The sequence below is a fragment of the Planococcus citri genome, chromosome 1 (assembly GCF_950023065.1).
Source record: "Planococcus citri chromosome 1, ihPlaCitr1.1, whole genome shotgun sequence".
Classification (NCBI taxonomy): domain Eukaryota; kingdom Metazoa; phylum Arthropoda; class Insecta; order Hemiptera; family Pseudococcidae; genus Planococcus; species Planococcus citri.
Genome location: NC_088677.1, coordinates 63,007,907 through 63,029,210, shown reverse-complemented (window position 1 = coordinate 63,029,210; position 21,304 = coordinate 63,007,907). Strand labels below are relative to the sequence as shown.

At 33.3% G+C, this 21,304-nt stretch overlaps 2 protein-coding genes across 4 annotated transcripts in view; one reads left to right on the top strand and one right to left on the bottom strand.

The window, feature by feature from the left end:
* LOC135833255 (leucine-rich repeat neuronal protein 1-like) overlaps positions 1 to 21,304 on the bottom strand; it is a 579,754-nt gene that overhangs the window by 294,976 nt on the left and 263,474 nt on the right. The window lies entirely within an intron of this gene.
* On the top strand, positions 15,390 to 19,434 carry LOC135842422 (low-density lipoprotein receptor-related protein 8-like). Its single transcript, XM_065359879.1, has 10 exons — positions 15,390 to 15,854; positions 16,003 to 16,167; positions 16,482 to 16,560; positions 17,034 to 17,186; positions 17,291 to 17,341; positions 17,406 to 17,694; positions 17,829 to 17,985; positions 18,102 to 18,318; positions 18,441 to 18,623; positions 18,737 to 19,434. Exons 1-6 carry the CDS (start codon positions 15,819 to 15,821, stop codon positions 17,576 to 17,578), a joined length of 657 nt encoding a protein of 218 aa, XP_065215951.1. The 5' UTR covers positions 15,390 to 15,818; the 3' UTR covers positions 17,579 to 17,694; positions 17,829 to 17,985; positions 18,102 to 18,318; positions 18,441 to 18,623; positions 18,737 to 19,434.

Genomic DNA, 21,304 nt, shown 5'->3' with positions numbered 1-21,304 from the left:
ATGTTGTCGTTTCGCCACTTAATTTGAATACTGTTTTGTAATTACTTCGCGCAAGTAATTTTGAGGTAGTTTTACCGTCAAGTGTCGCGCATTTATGTAGCGTATTTTCAACACCCGACAGACACTGCGACAGCTCCATCGACCATCGTAGTAGCGTGAAATTTATCTACCAACGTTTAACCAGAGAGTACGCCAAAGCTCGTATATTTTACTAGTCGAGATTACACAACAACCCCAAAAAGGAAGCAGATGAGGGAAAACGAACACAAGTGCGAAGTTTCCTAATGTTTCGCGCGAATGTGTTCTTTACTCGCTAGTTTGATGAAAAATTTTAAAACAAATGGCATCTTTTGGCGGGTACTTTTTCGGCTATAAGTATAAAATTCGCAGTTCATGACCTTTAAATGTTTTCTAACCACATACTTAAGCATTAAAAAGTTCACCAGAGGTTGTTTCTTCGAGCTTTTTAAATGAATGATGAGCAAAATGAAGAAAAGTAGATGAAAAAGGAAACTGGTGAAAAGTATCTTAAAATGATGCTAACGAAAATATGTACTCGTATTGTGGAGTGGAATGCAGGAAATAAAGTGCAGCAGGATTTCTGCCCAATAGTTGAATAATTTTCAAATTTTTAGCAGATTCTCATAAAATTCTGAACGGTGACAGTGATGAATGTCTTGATAGGTAATGGAAAAATGATTTTACAGTTTCAAGTGGCTTTCTGAAGAAAACGATTTCATAATGGATCTTTTCAGAATTTTAAGATAATCTTTTCTGATTTCTGAACAGATGGATAAATTAAAATTCGTCCTGGTGGAAATTCTGATTAGCGTTTTTGTAACTGATTTTTAGAAGTTTAGCAAAGTTTCAATGCCCCAAAAAATTTAAATCATTGACCGAGAAAGATTTCAGTTTCACTGATATTTCAACAAAAAGTTGATACCAACTAGGCATTGAATTTTCCTATTTCTTTGGCATTTTTACGTCAGGTTAGCCAGATAACAAAACGTTAAAATGCATCGATCAATGAAACAGTAATTTGAGAAATTTTAAAAATTACTTACTCATTTCTGTCGTGCCTTATTCTTACTGAGTAAAATAAATACTCACCTGAAAAAAACAAACAAAAAAACACGAATTAGTCAATTGCAAATTTCATCACGAACCAACTTTTCACAATTTACATTACTAGAATATTTTTTAAAAGTTGGTTCATGAAGAGATGAAGAAGTGGTGAAAAAAATTCAAAATGCCTATTAAAAAAACGTAAATAGAATGTCAAATTAATTTTTTCGAAGAACCTGATTCTGATTCTGAAATCTGTTTCATCCCAACATCAAAACTTACAGTTTTGAGAATGTCAATCACTGCCTTAGAAATTTGATGCTCATACCATCTGTCCTCTTCTTCTTTTGAGGGCCAGGGTTACCCACAATGTCACCTCAACATAGGTTTTTTTGGAATAAATTTTATAGAGGAAATATTTTTTAAGGGAAAAAGTTTTCCAAAGAACAATTCCATATACCTACTTCTACATGTAACAATTTTCCTACGGAAAGAATTTTAGGGTGGTAGGGGGGGGGGTGAGGGAGGTATTTGATTCGAGGCAAGAATTTCATGAAAAAAACTTTGTATGATAGATTTTTTTGAATTTTAAGGGATTATCTGGTGATTTTAAATGACTCAATAATAAAAGTATTCCATTTTATACACATTTAAAATTGATTTCTGAACGATTTTATGATTGATTTATGCATAATTTGCATAATTTTTTTTTTTGATCCAATGGCGAATGTATTTCAAATGTGTCGAAAACTGCTTTTTTGGATCATTGTAATGTGACAAGATGATGTTCCACTCCTTTTTGTAATTTAATTCGGAGATGGTTAAATTTCTGATTGAATCAAGAGCTCCTTCTTTTAATAGAGTTGACAAATAACTGTGTTTTCTCTCAGGTGGAATCTTGGTATTATTGTGGATGTTCTTCACGTAGACATTTTGAAAATTTAGCCAATCTTTATCATCGCCGTTGCATTCGGGTATATTGAGTTTTGGTAATTTTAAATCTTGAAGATGGCCATGTTTTTTCAGAATTAGCAAGTTTCTTATATTTCGATATACTGCATTGAAGTTGGATCCAGTATCTTCAATGTTATCGTCTGCTCCGGAGTGTGCTAATAAATTTCTGGCGACTTCATCAAATTTGATTTTCAAGTCAATCATGTACCTATGTCACGCAGTTCCACATCGATGATTTCTGGTATTAGTATAATTGAATCAATGTCAAGCTTTTGAAGATCACTGAGTAAGATGTTCAATACATTTTGATTATTTGTATTCTTGAAGTAGAAGTCAAGGAGCTGCTTGATAATAAACACCCAAATCGATAAAAATGGTCAAAAATGTAACCATGAAATTGAATATTACTTACTCGTAAGTACCTTCATTGTGACCAACATATCCAATTTTTACCATAACAAATCATTCCTGCCCCATTCAAGGTAGAAGAAACTCATTTTCTTCCTTGACTCTTCAGTCACCCCAAATTGACCAAAGAGGCATTTAGAACACTCTGCAGCTCACCAAAATTGAGCCAAAAGATCTGAATTTGCAATGTATGATATGAAATGCTAAAGATGTATGTACATTCAGTAAATTTTTGCCAACTTGAATTTTAGTCAGTTTTTGATTAAAAAATAACCATATAGCAATTTTTGTTAGATGCCCGAAAATTTCATTGAAATAGAACCTGGCACTTTCAAGTGGTTCTGAAAAGCTGAACCGAACCAAAAACAAATGTCACGTTGTTCTATTTTTCTTCCATCTCATCAAATATCAACTTGTAAAAAAATTCCTATTGAAAGAAGATAACAAAATTAAAAAAATTCTTTGATCATTTTTTTACCCCCCCTCCCCCCCCAAAAAAAATCAAATTGAATTTTGAAAATTCAATAAATTGAAAGATTGATAGTCGTACTTAATTTAATCTTTATCTCAATCCTTTTAATTTTCAAGACCTCCCACGAAATCTGGTTCTCAAACAGATTACACCCTTTGCCTCTCTCTTCACAGCTCTGTCCACAATACCTGCACTCCTGTAAAAACACCTTCATCAGTAAATATTACAATTTCCACACAGTACTCACAGAAATCTGGCATAAAAAAACACAACCACATGTTCCATCTTTTCTCGCTCAATTTTAAGCGAAAAAAAAACGAAGAAAAGCTTCATTACTCTAAATGCGAACCAAGAAAAACATACATAATTCAATAACATTGGGAATAGGTTTTAATCGAAACGTCGATACCATTAATATTGCCTAATTTGAATCCGTCGATGCGCATAATGTAATCAAAAAATACGCCTTATATAAAAAGAGGGCGCCAAGAAGTGGAAAAAATAAGAAATTTCTATTCACCACATAGGTACCTACCAACTTACCTACCTTCTACATTGCTGTAAAAAAAAAGTAGAAAAAAGAATAGAAAAAAAATCGTCGTTTTGCTTTCCTTTTCTTCCTCCATTTTCCCTTTAATAATTCATGAAAGAGCGACGAATCTCTATTACTGTTTTATTCGCGAATAAGTAGGTATATGTCTATGAAAGGCATCAGACAAATGCTCGAATCGACTTTTCTCCCCCATCCTTTGCGAAGATTTTCTCTTAATAACACATTATCGAACATTTAGGCGACTGGAATTCTCGAGACAACAATCTCAACTTATAAGAAAGAGGATTTACACGAGAAAGAAGAGTAAGTAGATTAAACCTCGGAGTATTTTTAATTCCCTTTCGAACAGTTGCAGGAAAATCTCATTGGTCAAATTGAACGATATACGACTATACTTTCCGCAATTGTTTATACGATAAATCAGTTCTTCTAAGTAGGTAGTTTAAAAGAGGAGAAAACTCAAGGCCATTATTTATATATCTGCGGGGTCGAACGTGGGAAAGAAATTTACATTTTGTCATGACGACAATCTCTCAGTCAGTACCACATCGAACCCTTAAGAACATTATTTTCATACGACGAGATTTCGACAAGTACGAGAGGGTAAAAATATCGCGTAATTTTTATTTACCACGTACTTATACATGAGTACGCTGCCATAGCTGTTGAGGCCAACACAAAAGCACAATTTAATTTCCATTGACTAGGCATCGGTTTTTGGGCAACACGTGCGGACTGCCAGACACCTCAATCAATTACCCCAGTATAACATACAATAGTGATATAAGAAAAGCGAAAAAAGCTTTTTAATAAACGACGCCACGTCTCGAGTCTCGAGTCTCGAAATATACGAGAAAAGAAAAATCCAATATACCAATTTACAATGAAATGACAACACAGATCGACATGCAACGCGTCAACGAACCGATTTTTCTAATTGAGCATCTCCAAAATGATAACTCAGCAGCCGAGCAATTCGCACCTACAGCAGGAGAAAAGTCGAACAGAAATTTTCTTGATAAATGCTCGTAATTTCAAAACTGTTGTTTTTCACGCTACACACGCCATACAGCAGCATTTTATATCGCTATATAAATTACGAAAAACGGAACACCAGTAGGAAATTGAGCTTAATATTAAACTTGATATAGGGTAAAAATAGTATATAGAAGAAGAAGACAGTACAAAAAGAAGACTAAAATAAAATACGGATAAAACAAAAGGACATCGGGAGATTAAGAAAGAAAGATACCCAACTTATATCCATAACTCACATAAACACAGCAAAATACGGGGGTAACGTTTTATCCACCTCATTAGACGGACGATAAATTATCCTGCGAAGATTATCTATCTGAATTTAACGAGTAAAAAGGAAAAGAACTCTATCCGTTTGAAATTATAAAGATCTATGAAGGTTTTTTTCTCTGCTGCAAGTACAGAAAACAGGCAAAAATGGCGTTAATAACGTTAGTGTACCGAACAGAAAAATATATGCCGGATATGAGCAGCAGTTTTTTTTTTAAATATCCAACTTTTTTTTATTATTGTTATTTATTACTCGATGAAAATTCGGCCGTATTTTACATGCAAATATTCGCGGATAAAAATGTTTTATTTTTTTTTCAAAACACACCGGAACCAAAAAAAAAAAGGGCATCTACCACCTTATTACGATTACATTGTTCTGATATTCGGAAAATTCCCACAACTGGCTCCGAAGCTAATCCTAAAATCAAGCTGTATTAAAATTTCAAAATTAACGCTAAAGAAATGCGAGTTTTTTCCATGTTCAATGGTAAACCTCGTTCTTTTTCTTGAATTTTTATTCGACTATAAAAATAACGATATTGCGTAAAGGAATCTCCTTTTGTTAAAAAAATTTATTACTCTTTTTTTTTCTCTCCATAAAATTGATACTGAAGGACACATTTTCAACATATTTTAGCCCCTACACTGCAGCCAGTTTCCATCTAATTTTGATATTATACAACTTAACAATAAGTTATACCCTCTAATTTTTTTTTTTTATTCCATCCAGATCGTAAATTATCCAAATCGTAGCTTTATTTGTACAGGTAGCGTATAACGAATTTACGTACAATGATCTGTTTTCATGCATACTTAATGCTTTTTCTTATTTTGCAGGTATCGAAGGATGAAATCTTCAACAAATCGAAAGTTTTCTTATTTCTACTCGATGGGAACTTGACACGAGGATAGAAAATGAATTTCTTCGCATTGACGAACGCCTAATGTAGAATTTTACATTTATTCAAGCTGGCACGAGGATACGCGTGGATTTAATTTCAATTTCAAAACCTTCACTGGTACTTATGTCGTGTCACCTTTGAGACGGAGAAAAAAAAAAGTTATTTCAACCGACGATGAAATATATTCGAAGGATTGCCTAATTTAAACGACAAGATCTGCGATCATCGTATTTCCCACAATTACGACGCACGTGGACTTCGACATAATGGAAAATTTGCCTATTTTAGAATTTGGCGTTGGAATTTGATGAAATTATAAAATACTTTTAAGAAAAACAGGCACGAAATGACGGTATAGTAAATCTGTTGTTTTTTGAAAGTTCGTCGATCCTTGATTTGTTTACAAATGCTCAAGTTATTTGAAATAGTTAACTGCCTACCTACGCAGAATATTTTGTTTGTTTTGCCAAAATTTTCGTGACTTTCTACTGAATTTATTTTAAACTTTTTTTCATAATAATTCTTCGGGCCTTTAGTGAGGATTTTCCGGCAGCCAAGGTTAAAGAAATTTCAAGAAGGGTGAAAGAATTTCAAAAAATTGAACCAATATAGTTAAACTGATGCAGTTTAGCTGAAAAATAGAATGCTGAAAATTTCAGATTAGAATATTGAATTAGTATGCTCTGATGAAAACCTCGAATACAGCACACTTGCTCCATCACGGTGTATTTTGAATCAGAAGGGGGTTTGTTATCTGGGCTGGGTGCTGCTTAGAGCCCCTCAAAATTGAAATTAAAATTGAAAAAAGAATGAATTCCGATTTTGTTGACTTGTAAAACGTAAAAATTCGAGGAAAAATTTCGAGCCAACTGAGCCAATTCATAAGGATTCATTGAGAAGAGCAGTTACGTGTTTCAAAATATATTCAATCGTAAATTCAAAATTGCGAAATTCAAGAACTTAATCGTTTTAAAAAAATAGACTTAAAATCTAGAAGTAGTGGGAACACCAGGGACATGCGATGATTTCGTGAAGGGAGGGAGAGGAGCACCAGGGACTTGCGATGATTTCGTGAAGGGAGGGAGAGGAGTAAGTTGAAACGTCTTAATGTTCAAAAAAACAGTACCTTATTAGTTATTAATTTTTACACATTTTTGATTATGTTGTGGTCACTTGAAATGAGCCCAAACATATGAGAGGTATCAAAGATGTGAAACGATGGATTGAGGTAGCGGTAAAATGACTTCAAAAAGTTTAAAAATCAATATGGAGAGTATGGAGACCTATTCATGCTTTTTGCACAAAGAAATTTCAATAAATGATCTGGACTCCGGAGAAAGCGAGGAAAACAGAATTGAACTTTTCAAAAATTTTAAAAATCAGTATTTCATTGGATTATAAATATTTTGCTGTCGCAAGAAATAAGCTCCGTAGAATAATTTCGGCTCCAAAAAGGGCTATGGGAGGGAATAGTAAGCTTCAAAAATATTGAAAACAAGGAAAATTCGCCTGATTGAAGATTCCTTTATTTTGAATGAGTTGTTACTTAATTAAAATTAATACCATACCTACTCTCTAATTAAAGATACATATTTTGAGGCGTGAAGGGGTTTTCATCCCTTTTTGCACACTTTGTGATCATATTTACATTCTTTGATCTTGTATTTTCTGAATTTTTTTTCATCTCTGGTTTGAATTTTAAAACGAACAAAATAACAATTTTCCAAATTTTCAACCATTCAATTCCCCCCCCCCCTCCCTTCAACGTATTGTAGGTTCCCGAATCCTCATTTATTTTATTTCCAAGTTATTAATTTATATTTTCAGTAAAAAAAATCTCTTCAATAAGACAAATTTTTAGTTTTCAAAAATTTTGGAGTAGGTATTCAACTTCTTTTTTTTCAATTCACAGCAGTTCCCTTCTGCCCCATTCGTCTCTTTGTCATCCTTTCTCATTCTCAGCAAACAGATTTCTTCAATAAGACAAATTTGCACTGTTTTCCAAAATTGTAGAAGACATAACTTCCCTTCCCCTCCTTCAGTGAATTCTTACAAGGTCAAAATCATTCTCTAAGATTTCTTTCATGTGTGTATTTTCTAGACAGAGTCAAAGCAGCCCATACAATGACAAAATGCAATAATGGCTACAATAGACTTAGATATTTTCTTCCAGTCTATTCCTTCATTCAGTCCCACAGAGGCCAAGATTCATAATCTCTCATTTCTCAAACGTGATTGCTTTTCTCTTTTCAGTTTTTTAGTCAAAATTTTTTTGAATAGATAAAGCAAATTTTCACTATTAAAGAAACCATACCGAAAAAATGTGACCCCCCCCCCGCAAATTATTCATCAATGTTCGCCTCGCCCAAATTATCAAAATTCAAGATATAAGAAAAAAACAGAATTATTTAATCATTCAACATTCAAAATTTTTTTACTTTAAATAAAAAATGGATCATCATCGAGCATGCATACTTACTTAGATGAACCACGAAAAAAAAATGCCACAGAATTTCGACCAAATTCACTAAAGACATAAATTTTTGTTTGAAAATCAGCAAGAAAAAATATAAGCCCTGAAGGTGTTTCTGGAGAAGAGATAAGGATCCCCAAAGAGAAAGAATTTTCAGAAGAATCGGGATGTTTTCGCTCTAGCTCCTTCTCGTTTTTTTTTTGGGGGGGGGGCATGGTTCAGTTTCGGAATATGCTTTTTGAGGTTTTGCGCCGATCTAGGCCATTGCTATCAAAATCCAAGACCACTTTTTAGGTTCTTCTGAGTGACTGAAAATTTACAAATCATTATTTTTGGCCTTTTTGGATAAATTTGTATTTTGAATATATTTTTTCGTCGAATATTACGCATTAATCAAGAAGGTACCATACCTAGGTAATATATTGTTAAAACATTGAAAAATATCACTTCTGAAATTGAAGGAATGTTTTGAAATACGCTAACGCCAATTTTATGGTCACTGTTATCAATTTCAAAAACTTGAAAAAAATTGATAAGTTCTGTTTTTGGTCATTTTTCTTAATTTCTTGAAATTAGCAATATGGTGACTAAAAATGGTACCACTGAATTTCAAAATATTCCTGCAATTTCAGAAATGATTGTTTTGGCACATTATTGCCAATTTCATAAAATCAAGAAAATAGGTAGCCAAAAACTCACCCAATTTTTTCGGGGTTTTAAAATTTGGCAATAATGACCGAAAAATTGCCACCACTGGATGCGTTCTAAAATATTTTCCTAGTTTCAGGAACGGTATCTTTCGATATTTTGGCATAATTAGTATCAAATATCTGAGAAAAAAAAATTTCGAAATACGAATTTATCCAAAAGTAAGCGATTTGCAAATTTTCAATCGCTCAGTAGAGCGCCAATAAAAGTGGTCCTTAATTTAGCTGTCGAAAACTCGAGGTCGATCACGTAGAATCTCAAATATTTACGATCTCTTCAAATTCAGCCATTATTCTCTAAACAGGTTGGGCTTGGGACTAGATCGAAAATCAGTCAATCAATCAATCAATATTTATTAAAACGATATTTCAAATTACAAAATACAAAATATCCCCCCCCCAATGCGCCATTGCATAATTTTTTCGAAAATATACCATCTTGGAGAACTCATAATCTTCTCTCCAGGGATACCTCTTGAGCTCAATTTTTTTTTGGATGACTTTCAGTATAAAATAAAGATCCCCTTACTGAATTTGGTCAAAATCTTCCGACATTTTTTTTTCGTGATCCATCCTATTGTTTTTTACCATTCACCCAAATATATACATAGGTATTATTTTTTAATTTTTATCACACCATTATTTCATTTTAGACTCGTAGTCTATATCCTTCATTCGAACTTGCAACATCAACATTCACTAATGGTCTTTTCATCTCCTTTACTATGTTCCTTCACAACATTTTACTTACAAAATTCAAATTTAACCACAATAGGTACACGAAACCACAAGAAGCACTATTACTTCATATGAAACGAGAAAAATCTCAGTTACGTGTATTTGGAGGTTTACCCATATTACTCAAACTTATCACAGCAAAGGAAGTTCAAACCATTTAACAGCAATAATCGAAACAGGAGAACAAAAAGTTGGTTCCACGAATTGATGACATATGTCAACGTGGGCTTTGTTATCCTCCACAGAAAGAGAAAAATTATCAAATTTCATTATAATTGGTCACTTCCTCAAACGTACATACATAGTAGGTACATATTTTACGATCACGAATTCTTACAATTTACATCGAATACCGCGTATACTATACACATATCTCCGTTGACCATAGTGAAAATAACAATCGTTGGGTTTTCGGCGAAAATCGTATATACAACGAAAAGGTCGATGAATAAGCGTAATAAAAAGGAGAAACCACAATGTAACCAGCTGATGGGCGTGATTTGGGATTTGCATGGTGCCAGGACAAAGTACCTGTCTGATGCAACCACAGTCGAGTGTAAAGAGGGTGAAAACAAACTGCATTGTAAAAATCCTAGAGAGCATAGTGTTCGATGTGCTAGTAAGTTTGCTTCTTTTTTCGCCGGATAATTCATTATGCATTATCGAACAACGCGACCATGTCGATGAATTAAAATTCAGCTTCTTTTACCCTCTCACGGGAGATGGAGGTGCAATTGGGTTTTTTCATATCACGTACCACGTACAATTTAGATTAAATCTAAACTCGTTGTTTAAAAAATATGTACTTACTCGTACATACGATAAAGGGATACGAGCAATGAAGCTCGATCGATCAAATTTTTTGACATGGCACTAAAAACATCGACTGTGTTCTGATTAACTTGATTTTATATCCACCCTGTACATATACACAGTATACCTCCCTTACATTATACTATAAACGGTAAGCGTATTTCGGTTTAACATTTTGTTTGACAAGTCGTCTGTCATCCATTGTGAAAATATTTCTTTTCTTTCGTTTCATTCTCTCACTTCCGGACCCGTATTATTTTATTTAGTTTGCCGTTCTCCGCGTACGTCTTACCCGATACACTCGAGTAGAGAGCAAAAAAAAATCTACTCTGGGGGCTGAAATCTTTACGAGCAACGAATTCTTCCTGTTCTTTTGCCTGGGCCCGGGCGTCGTATAGAAAACATTTAAGAAATACATTCCACCTAATGACAATAGTTTCGCCAACTTTTTCTACAGTTTTGTAATTGAATTGTACGTCTAGTGAAATTCTAGACGAGGTGAATCAACAAAAAAAGGAAGCAATATACGGCACTCGAGTCGAGTTCGTTTCGTTTGTCCTTTCTATACCCACTGCCATCTTTGACCCGAAAGCCGAACGCGTGCTCGACGATATTAAGCCGCGAAATTTTCTCTGTCGTGTATAAAAGCTTTCCAGTAATCAACATTTTATCCCGTCAAAGGTAACGGCGAATAGGTATTTGTGGCTAGATTGCAGAGTCATTGATGCGGTCGGTATTTGCTTTGTTTAATTGTAATCGTTTCCATCGACCAGATGAAATCAATGTGCTGCATTTTTAGCATAAATTTATCACAAGAGCTTCGATTTTTTTCCAAATACAAATCGGAATGTACATATAAAAAATCAACTTTAGACTGAGTGTTTATAAAATTTCCAAAAAATTGGAACATCACAATAGATCGACGAGCACATTATCAACTTTTTTGCAAAATTTCAGCCACCTTTTAACGAGAAATGTGTAATAAAAGGAAATCGAAAAGACACGATACTAAAATATATTGGCTCTTCGAGTGGATCCCCCCCCCCCCCTAAAAAACCTCGAATCTCAAAATGTTTCTTTTGGAAAATACATCATCATATAAAAATTGATTCAAAATATGGATATTCTTTAATTCTTTTTGGGAGAGAGGGGCACGAAAAACGTTAAACCCAACTTATTAGCCTTTACAACCGGTCAACTCCGATTGAGCTAAACTTTGGCTCACTGAAAGAACATGTCTTATGTCACTCAGACCTTAGAACCAAATTTTGAGCTGCCCAAGTCGATTTATACATTTTTGGGCAATTCTTAAAAATGGTGAAAGTGGCTTATTAATTTTCAAAGAAACAGAGTGAATATGAAGATAGAAATCTAAAAATCGATTTCTACACTAAAAACGACTCTGCAATTTGATTGCCACCGTAGTAAAAAACGGTCGAAAAAAATCGTCCGGTTTCGCAAAAAAATCACTCGAAATTGAAGACGTCATAGCAAGAAGGACATATGTGTGAAAGTTGTATTTTGAGAAAAAACTGTTTGAAAGTTTGAGTGCTTGTGAAGTTTAGAAATGTGCATATTTGAACATGGTGACGATGTTATCTTATTTTCCCACTATCTAACTGCATATATGAAATGCTATGCACCGTCAGTCTGGAGGAAACTATGTGTTAGAGGTAAGCGCTCAAACATTTCGAATTATATGTCCTTTTTGAATCGAAAAATTGGCCAGCTTTTTTTTTTTGATTTAAAAATGTTTTTGAGCAAATTTTTGGATTTAAACCAGGTAAATAATGGTTGATAACACAAAATCGACCATGAGTAACCCATTATCTCTAAAAAAAATATCGCCATGTTGAGTAAACAAAAAAAAAACAAAAAAGACAAGTTTTTTTGGCCATTTTTTTTTATTGATTTAAAAATGTTTTTGAGCAAATTTTTGGATTTAAACCAGGTAAATAATGGTTGACAACACAAAATTGACCATGAGTAATCCATTATCTCTGAAAAAGTAAATTTTTAATCGACTTTGCAGTTTTAAAATTGCGATATCTCACTGATTTTTCGACTTTGTGAGGTGAGGGTGGTCTCATATGATAGAGGAAGGTCTGAAGAATAACAATATGTGTACGTGCATCTAAGAAGGTCCCACTTTGTCGGTTTTAGTTTCGGAGTTATAGTAGATTTTACGTAGGAAAGTCAAACTGTACGTTTCTGGGATTTTCAACGTTTCTGATAGAGTCAACCCTGCTCTTTCAAATGCCGCAAACCGCAAGTCGCTTCGACCTTCCGTTCGTATTCCATGAAACGAAATGCGAACACTGTACACTCCCTTCCTGCCGTCGCGCAGCCAGTCTGATACTCGCGCAGGCGCCAGTGTTACCACTCTAGCTTCACTTTGCACTACGTTGCCTTGAAACATGACCGGTTGGAGCTGTTTATTATGATCGATGCTATATTGTTGCGTTTTTCCTGTTAAAATGGTAAAAAACGATCTAAAAGAGGAAAATTTTTGCAAAAACTTTAAACGCATTTTTCTCAAAACGATGTTTTTTGAAATTTCAACTTCAAAGCCGCATAAATCAGCGAGATTTGAACTTGGAAGGCTCCGTGAGGTCTCATTCGATCAGAAATTTTGTCTAATATACCACCCTGCCCATAACTCCATACCGACAATGTGGGACCTTATTAGATGCACGTACACATATGGATTCGTCTCAAAAAGGACATATGTTCGAGCCAATCTGGAGCCTCCAGCGAAAATGTATTTCTCTCTAGCAACTTCAAATCGCTCCAAGAGACGTTGTAACCAACTTCGGTGGCTAAAAATTTGATCCTGACATAAATTCGACAATTTGATTTGACTAAGGCACGTATTAAATTGCAAATTCGAGGCTGAAAAGTAAATTTTTTCATTTGAAAAAAAATTCAAAATCATCAATTCGATTGACATTATTTTTGAGCCAATTTGAAACTTCCAGCAAAAGTTGATTTCTCTCCAGCAATATATTTTTTAAATTTGAGATTTTCAGCTTGATGAAAAAAAAAAAAAAAATAGGCAGGCTTACACTCTTTAACACGTAACGTAGGATTTGATATTTGTCTGCTCTAATCGATTCAGAATGTTGAACTCATGACAGAAATCAACAGTAATAAATTATCAGCCGTCAAAGCTGATTACAATAGGTACCTTCTAAAGCGATTTGAAATTGCGGAGAGAAATCAACTTTTGCTAGAGGCTTCAAATTGATTCGAAAAAATCACTTCCAGGTTTTCATCTTCATATTCACTCTTTTTGTAGAAAATGAAAATACACCTATGTTACCTACCTACCTACCTACCTACCAATAAGCTATTCTTGTCATTTTCAGAAATTCGCCATAAATCGAAAAATCAACTTCAGCAGCTCAAAATTTGGTTCTAACAGTAAGATCTGTGCGACATGCTGTTATTAGTGAACAAAATTTCAAATAAATTAGAGTGGACGAGTTGTAAAATGTTCTTTTGCCGGAAGATCACATTTTCTCATGATCTCTCTTCCCTCCTCATAAAAGTGAAAATGAATCTAATGGCAGTAATGGCTTTAAAAATTCATTATGGTACATCAATGTATGCCAGGCAGGGTTGGCAAGTAGACTATATAGTCTACTTTACACGCTTTGTCTACGCGTAAACAATGTTACTGTAGACAATGATAGTTTACACGTAGACATTGTAGACTATGTAAACTATGTAAACTACGAAGTAAGACTGTTTTCTGTTTTAGAATAAAGCCTTTTTTACATGGATTTTGGCAGAAGATTTTAAAAATTTGTGGTTAAAATCCAAAAATTGTTCAAAAACGAGATTCAAAAAATGTCCAAAAACTAACTTTTGAGAATCTATGTAAAAAAAACATACCTACCCTACTTGGCAAAAAAGCAATACTTTTCAGTTTTTGACAATTTTTGGCAGAAAAATGACTTCTGGATAGGTAATTCTTGAAAACAAAGCAAAAATCTTTAGCAATATTGTCGAGCTGAAAAGCGAGAATTTGAATCTCTCACAAAGCAAAAGTTGACAATTTTAGCAAAACACAGCATTTTCCTAATTTTTCTCGAAAAACGAGATTTTTGTGCATTTCATGGGTAAAAAAATGTAACTTTTGAACAATTTTTAACAAAAGTAAGTACAGCTTTTTAAAGTTTTTGCAAAAAATGAAAATTTTTAGCAATTTGGCTGAAAAAACAAGAATTTTCATCAATTTTTGAAAAAAAAAAGCAAGTAAGTACTTTATTTTTGACAACTTTTGGAAAGAAGAAAACTTGAAAAAAACAAAACTGACAATTTTAGCAGAAGTAGATATCGTAAATTATTAGTAAGAAAAATTATACTTTTTCACAATCTTTGTCAAAAATACAAGATTTTTTTTCTTCAATTTTTTATTAATAAGTGAGGGTAATTTTTTGCAAAAAAGGACAATTTTTAGCAAGAAGAGAGATTATTTGGGAGTACACAACTTCGAAGTTGACATACATTACACGTAGTCTACAGGAAGTCTACTTTATATGAAGTTTACATAGATTACGCGACAAACTTAGACTATGTAGACAAAGATAGTCTACACGTAGAGAACCAACCCTGATGCCAGGCCAGTTCAGTTTTCCTATTTTAAGGCATCTGTGTACGTAATTAGTTATCGGTTTTCTTTTACTTCGTTTTCAACCACTTGTTGAGTTATTGCTGCACTCCAATCTGCTTGCTCGTGGCTTTCTTATCATTAGAAGGTCTGGTCTAGACAATTTTCTGCATACCTAATGCAGAATTATAAATAATCATACATATGGACTCGCACCAGATGATTTTTATCAAGTCATCGTTTCCGTTTTCTCTTTCTATTTTTCATCTATCACTGATACTCTTACAAGGGTATTCAACAACAACAAGAACACCGGATCCTAAAAAGCTATTTTTATTTCTTATCGCACGGTGAAGTCAAACGAAAACCCGCTAACGTAGACAAAACACAATCAGCTTTCAATAATTATTCTGAAGCCAGAGCACAATAATCATAAAATTACATCATCGACATCGTCATCGACCATTTTAAATAGCCATTTGGATTGGATATTTTCATCGACTTATCCAGTGCCCCAGGCCCAGTCCCCGTAGTGATTTCATCTTTATGGGTTCTATGTTAGTTTTTGTGTTGTTGATTCATTCAGGTCGTAGTGCTATTCTTCATGCTGAAGTTGTAATCGATTGACGATTGACTTGATTTCTTCAATAGTTTCTACCTACTTTTCCGTGCGCGGTTTTATGCGATTTATTGTTCGTTTAAAATTTTTCAAATGCCCAGTGAAGAAGTGTTATTTTTCTGGACCGGTTTAAGTATCATAGGCCTTTGTGTATTAGTTTTTATTATATACGCATTGTTCTGTACAATATGAATATGAAATTGCTTTTTTTATTTTTGACAGGGGTAAGTTTTGAGTTTGACATTGTAATGTACGAGTACATAATTTATTAATTCTGCATGGATCTCATCTCTGGGAATCGATTTTAATGTCATGATTGAGCTTTGTCATTTAATCGATATCAACTATTATAATAAATGAATCTGCACACAGGTGTACTACGTGCATTGTATCGATGTGCATTGCGTCAATGATGATCCCTTCAGAACTTTCCGTTGCCCTGATGGAACCTACATCAGCGATCGATTAGTATGCGATGGAAACGAAGATTGCTCCGAAGGATATGATGAAAAATTTGCTGGATGTAACCGGAATCAGGTAATTATTAATAAAAGTTAGACTTTGATACCTGAAATAATAGGTACTAAAATTTTTGCTTTTATACCCTATGAGTAGACTGCTTACATTTACTTTTTTCCTCAAGTTTAAAAAATATAGATATGTATTTTAAAGTGAAGATTTGAGTGTGTTCGAGTTGGCATATTAACTGAATTGAAAGGTTTGAACTTTTTGAGAGAATTTGGAAAGAAAAGTGCGTGTTTTTTTTTTGTAGCTCATCTTTTGTTTCTCTATGTTCGTATTGTATATTTATAGCTTTTGTCCAAACATTGAATTTTATTGTTTCCCAACAGAAAGATATGTGGACTCACAAACGTCATCGAGTAAGAGGTTTTTGGGGAAAATGTGAAGATTCAAAGCCTCGTAACACTGGTGAGTAGTATTATACATTGATGATTGTCATAATAGATACGATCATTTTTCATAACATGAGAAGCCACAAGGTAGCTCCAAAAAAATTTTACTCAGCTGTTCAATCAAAAATAATTATGAAGATCTTACGAGAATTTAAATTTTCAAAAACAGTTCAAAAGTTACACACTTAAATCGTTGAAAAGAATCAAATGATCAGTTATCATCTCGGAAAACGGGAAAAACACATTTCTGGTCACATTTCAATTGAATTCGCAATTTTTTTGTACAATTTTGGGAAATTTAAAACCTTACTAAACACAAAATTTTTGGTTCGGGTCGCTAATTTTTTTTTTTGAAAAAATATCCTATGGGTTTTTTCTATGTTCTGGTAGAAAAAAAATTTAACATAATCTGTGACTGAGTGACCAATACTCATATTTTTGTAATTATTTTGACACCATTCATCAATTTTTTTCATTTCTTGATCATAGGGTACGAAGTTAATAACATAGAAGAGTGTTCATCGGACAAAGGAAAATTTCTATGTCACGATAACTCAAGATGCCTCGATCAAATTAACAAATGCGATGGTTTTTGTAACTGTTTCGACTGTTCTGATGAAGACAACAATTGCTTAAATTCAGGTAAAGTACCTATACCTACCGTTTAGTAAAATTTACTTTCTATGTACATACTCGAGTATGTTTAATTATTGAGTTTTCAAAACAACGATGGTAAATTTTTGCAGACGAAGATTTAGCAGATACAGAAAATAGTTTTAATGCATCTGATTCGGCAGGTACAGAAAATATATTCGCAAATTGTTTCAATGCATCTAGAATCTAATTTTTATTTTTTCGCAGTGACCCAGCTGTTTTATTCGATCGAAAAAAGAGCCATCAAAACGATGCATATTTCCACCAATGAAGAATTCATAATAAAAGAAATAGCCGATGACTGTACAGCGTTGACTGCAGCTGGGGATTATGTCTATTACGCTACTGATGAAAGTACATATATGGGACACGTTTTTTGACATCGGCGGCCACGAATTCGACGACTACCACGAATGCGATGACGCTATCAGGACACGTAAATATATTTCCAGATTTTCGCTAATTTCGCATGAAACGTTCAAAATCATAAAATCAGGTAATTTAAAGGTTTTCCCTCAATTTTTTTCAATCCTCCAACCTTGCACTTCACATTCAACCTAGATTTATGTACATATTAAATACCTATTTATGTATTACGAGCATTTTACACACACTTTTAATCTTTTTTAGACGACGAAATAACTTCCATCTCCATCGATTATATCACAAATAATGTTTACTTCACGACATCGTCATCTTTATCGGTTTGTTCAAATTGCGGTAGACTTTGTCAGCAATTGAAATCTCATGACTCGATAAATTCGGTTCGTTTAGCTCCAAGATCGGGGTAAGTTTTGAACTTCACTACCAACCATAGACCTACTTGTAATCCACACGTGATTTTTTATTTCTCACATGGATTTTTTGAGGGAAAAAAACTAACAAGATATTGTATTGATACAGGTTGATGTTTTGGATTTCTTCTCAACAAGTAGGAGAATCTTACGACCACTACTTGATGAAATCTTCGATGGACGGATCGAATGAAAAACGTTTAATCCGTTCTTATGGTGAAAGCTTGGAACTGATCAGTGTTGACGAGTTGAATGAAAAATTATACTTTTACTGCAAAGGCAGCCAACAAATTAAAACTGCAACTTTTGACGGAGATGAACAAGAGGTGATTTTCCAATTCCTTATACCAATCTATCTTCATGTACCATAAGAATATAGCAATAGCAATATTAGAAGGTATCGAAATAAGCAGGAAACATAAAATACAACAACAAATCATTTTTACAGGTTTACTGGTCATTTTATTCACCCATTCATGCGGCCACAATTTTCAAAGAAGATATTTTCTTCATAAATGAACAACAGAGAAAAATTTCAAGAATCGAAAACACAACTAGAACTTCAACAATAAAGTCGAACGATGCTATAAATAAATTAGTCGTGTATAACCCACTCCTATATCGTACTAAGGTAACAGATCTACAGATACCTATCTATAATCAATTCATTAAGTTATTTTTTGTACATGTTGCAACAACAACAACAAAAAATTATTATATATTTTTTTTTGTATTCTTGCTCAGGTCCGAAATCCTTGCATGTTATCATGCACTGGATTATGTTTAACTCGGCCTTCTTCGTCCAGAGGTATCTTGAATCATACGTGTTTGAACCATACAAATTATGAAGAAATTTCAATGGAAAAGCGTGAAGAAACTGCAACCATACTAGGGTTGATACTCATCGTTCTATACGCTATTTTTATCTTTGTTATATTTATAGTTAAATATTTCAAACGAAGGTATCGTTCAATCGACCTCGTAATCGACCATAAGAGTACTAAAATGTAAGTGAATTTTAATTGAACTTTTCGAATATTAAAATTATACCTATTTGTATTTGAGAGAGGAGGCAAAACCCTATTTTGGAGACCTTGATCCGACAGAGAAATGCATAGCAAAGGAGTTCGTGCAACCTGGTTTTTATTCATTGTACAGGACATTATCGTTGGACTATTTTCAGTACAAAAAGTAACTCAAGTTGTACATTCAAAGAATTTTTTATTAATTTTTAAGCGTTTTGTTGTGTAACTCTAAGATACTATATCTCAACCGCTCCTCTCCTACGTCTGAAAATTATTCATGGCAGTAGACCTACAGTCATTAAGATTTTTTCCTTACGTTTTTAAAAATTTTAAGCAAACATGTTTTTAGCTTAGAAATTCGTTGTAATAGTTTCGACTAATTTCTAATAAAATAAAATTATATTTTTTAATTTTGTCAACAAATTTTTGAAATTATTTGAAGTATTCTTTAAAGTTCAGTAATTGAATAAGTTACATTGCATATCTAACGATTAGTCGAAGGAAAAAATATGCGTGTGAAAATAAGTTTGGAACATAATGGTAAATCAGGCGTTGGATATATGCAACTTAAATGACAGCTCCAATACCTAATCGTTAAGAGAGCCCACTTCTTACATTTAAAAAATGTTGTGATTTTGAAATTTTGAAAATTTTCGTTTGATTTGTCTTTTTAAATTATTACAATTTTGGAATTGGAATTTTTTCAGTCCAGAAAAAATCTCTAGAAACAGGAAAGTATCTAACCAACAGAAAAATTTTTGAACTGGGTATAAAGTTAAAACGCATACAAAAAACATCGTTAGACCAAATTTCAATTGCTAAAGTAAGTACATTTTTCAATTACTTCTGGTGAATTTTTAAAAACTCAATTTTGGACAAGAAACGAGGGAAAAATTGAAATTTTACTGAACCGACTTGGGAAACTGAAATTTGGCATGTGTTATATTTTTGACCTTCAGAGTCCATTGAAAACAATCAATCAATTTCATTTATTTGGCTCAGTTTTTACAACTTTATCACAAAAAGATAACAGGTATAATTATTAAAGATGAAAATTAAAGGGGCAGGATTTTAAACCTGAATATCTTGGAAAAGTCTGGGTCGAAGACGACGGTTTATGGTTGGATTTATTATACAATTTAGGTTAGCATTACGCTCAAGTTTTAAATGATTTTTCTTACATAAATTGAGTGAATGCATCTTCAATGATTCTGAGCTGATCTGGAACTTACTGTAAATTTTTGCAACTTGAAATATCTAAAATTTTACCAAGTGAAATTGGAAAGCTGAAATTTTTTTTTATATTCAAATTTCAATATATTGAGTTGACTGTAGGTATGTAGTTTCACGCATTTCTGGCTCCAACAAAAAAAACACGCGACACCTCTAAATACTCGTCTCGTAACAATAAGGTTGCTGAATTTTGGCCATAGAAATAGGATTTGTTCAAAATATTTTTTTAAAAAACACACATTTTCCGAGGTTTTTTTTGCAAAATTTTCTTCTAGAAATGTTGAATAATTCCAAGATAAAATTCAGATTGAGAAGAATGTTGGATTATTCATGCGATTTCCAACATTTTCCACTTCAACAGATCATGTTTTTAGTTTTGTTTTTGTTTTTTTTTTTAGGTGTTTTCTGTTTTTACTTGCGAGTACAAATGTGTGTTAATTTGAACGGTTTTTATGGCCCTTTTTGAAAATCTGAAACTCCCAAAATATGGCTGGAGGCTCCAGAACGGCTTCAAACCATCTCCAATCAACTCAACATGTTGAAATTAGGGTGTAAAATGAATTTTAATTTTCCAACTGGATTCGATAAAATTTTATGGAAATTTCAACTTACAAAAATTTGCTGGAGGCTGCAGATCTACTGAAAACGATTCGAAACTGCTTTCAATCGACTTATAGGATCGAATAAAATGGGTATTTAAGCTATCTAACTTATAAGTCAATTTGATAAAATTTTAATTTTTCCCAATTTTTAGATCAAGTTTGATTTTGAAAACTAAAAATTAGAAAATATTTTTTGACATCTGGAATTTTGACTTGTGATGTTTTTCTGGGTGCTCTTTTGATTCAGCTTTGTCCGGTCCAAGAATTTTCTGCCAGTCGAAATCCCCCCCCCTCCTCGTAAGGTGTACTTTTATGAAATTGATGAAATAAATCTAATTCGCATTGAAAAAAATAGCTCCACTGAAAAAAGAAATCAAGAATTCCTAAACTTTTCCTGATTTTCCAGAACGCATAAGTTGTCCAAATAAGTGACCCTCCGCTGACCAATGATA

Excerpts from the sequence above, each read along its gene's own strand:
- LOC135842422 (XM_065359879.1), top strand. The coding sequence starts at position 15,819 with ATGAATATGAAATTGCTTTTTTTATTTTTGACAGGG. Across the intron at positions 16,561-17,033 it reads TTCAAAGCCTCGTAACACTG|GGTACGAAGTTAATAACATA; the intron begins GTGAGTAGTATT and ends TCTTGATCATAG. Across the intron at positions 17,342-17,405 it reads TAATGCATCTGATTCGGCAG|TGACCCAGCTGTTTTATTCG; the intron begins GTACAGAAAATA and ends ATTTTTTCGCAG.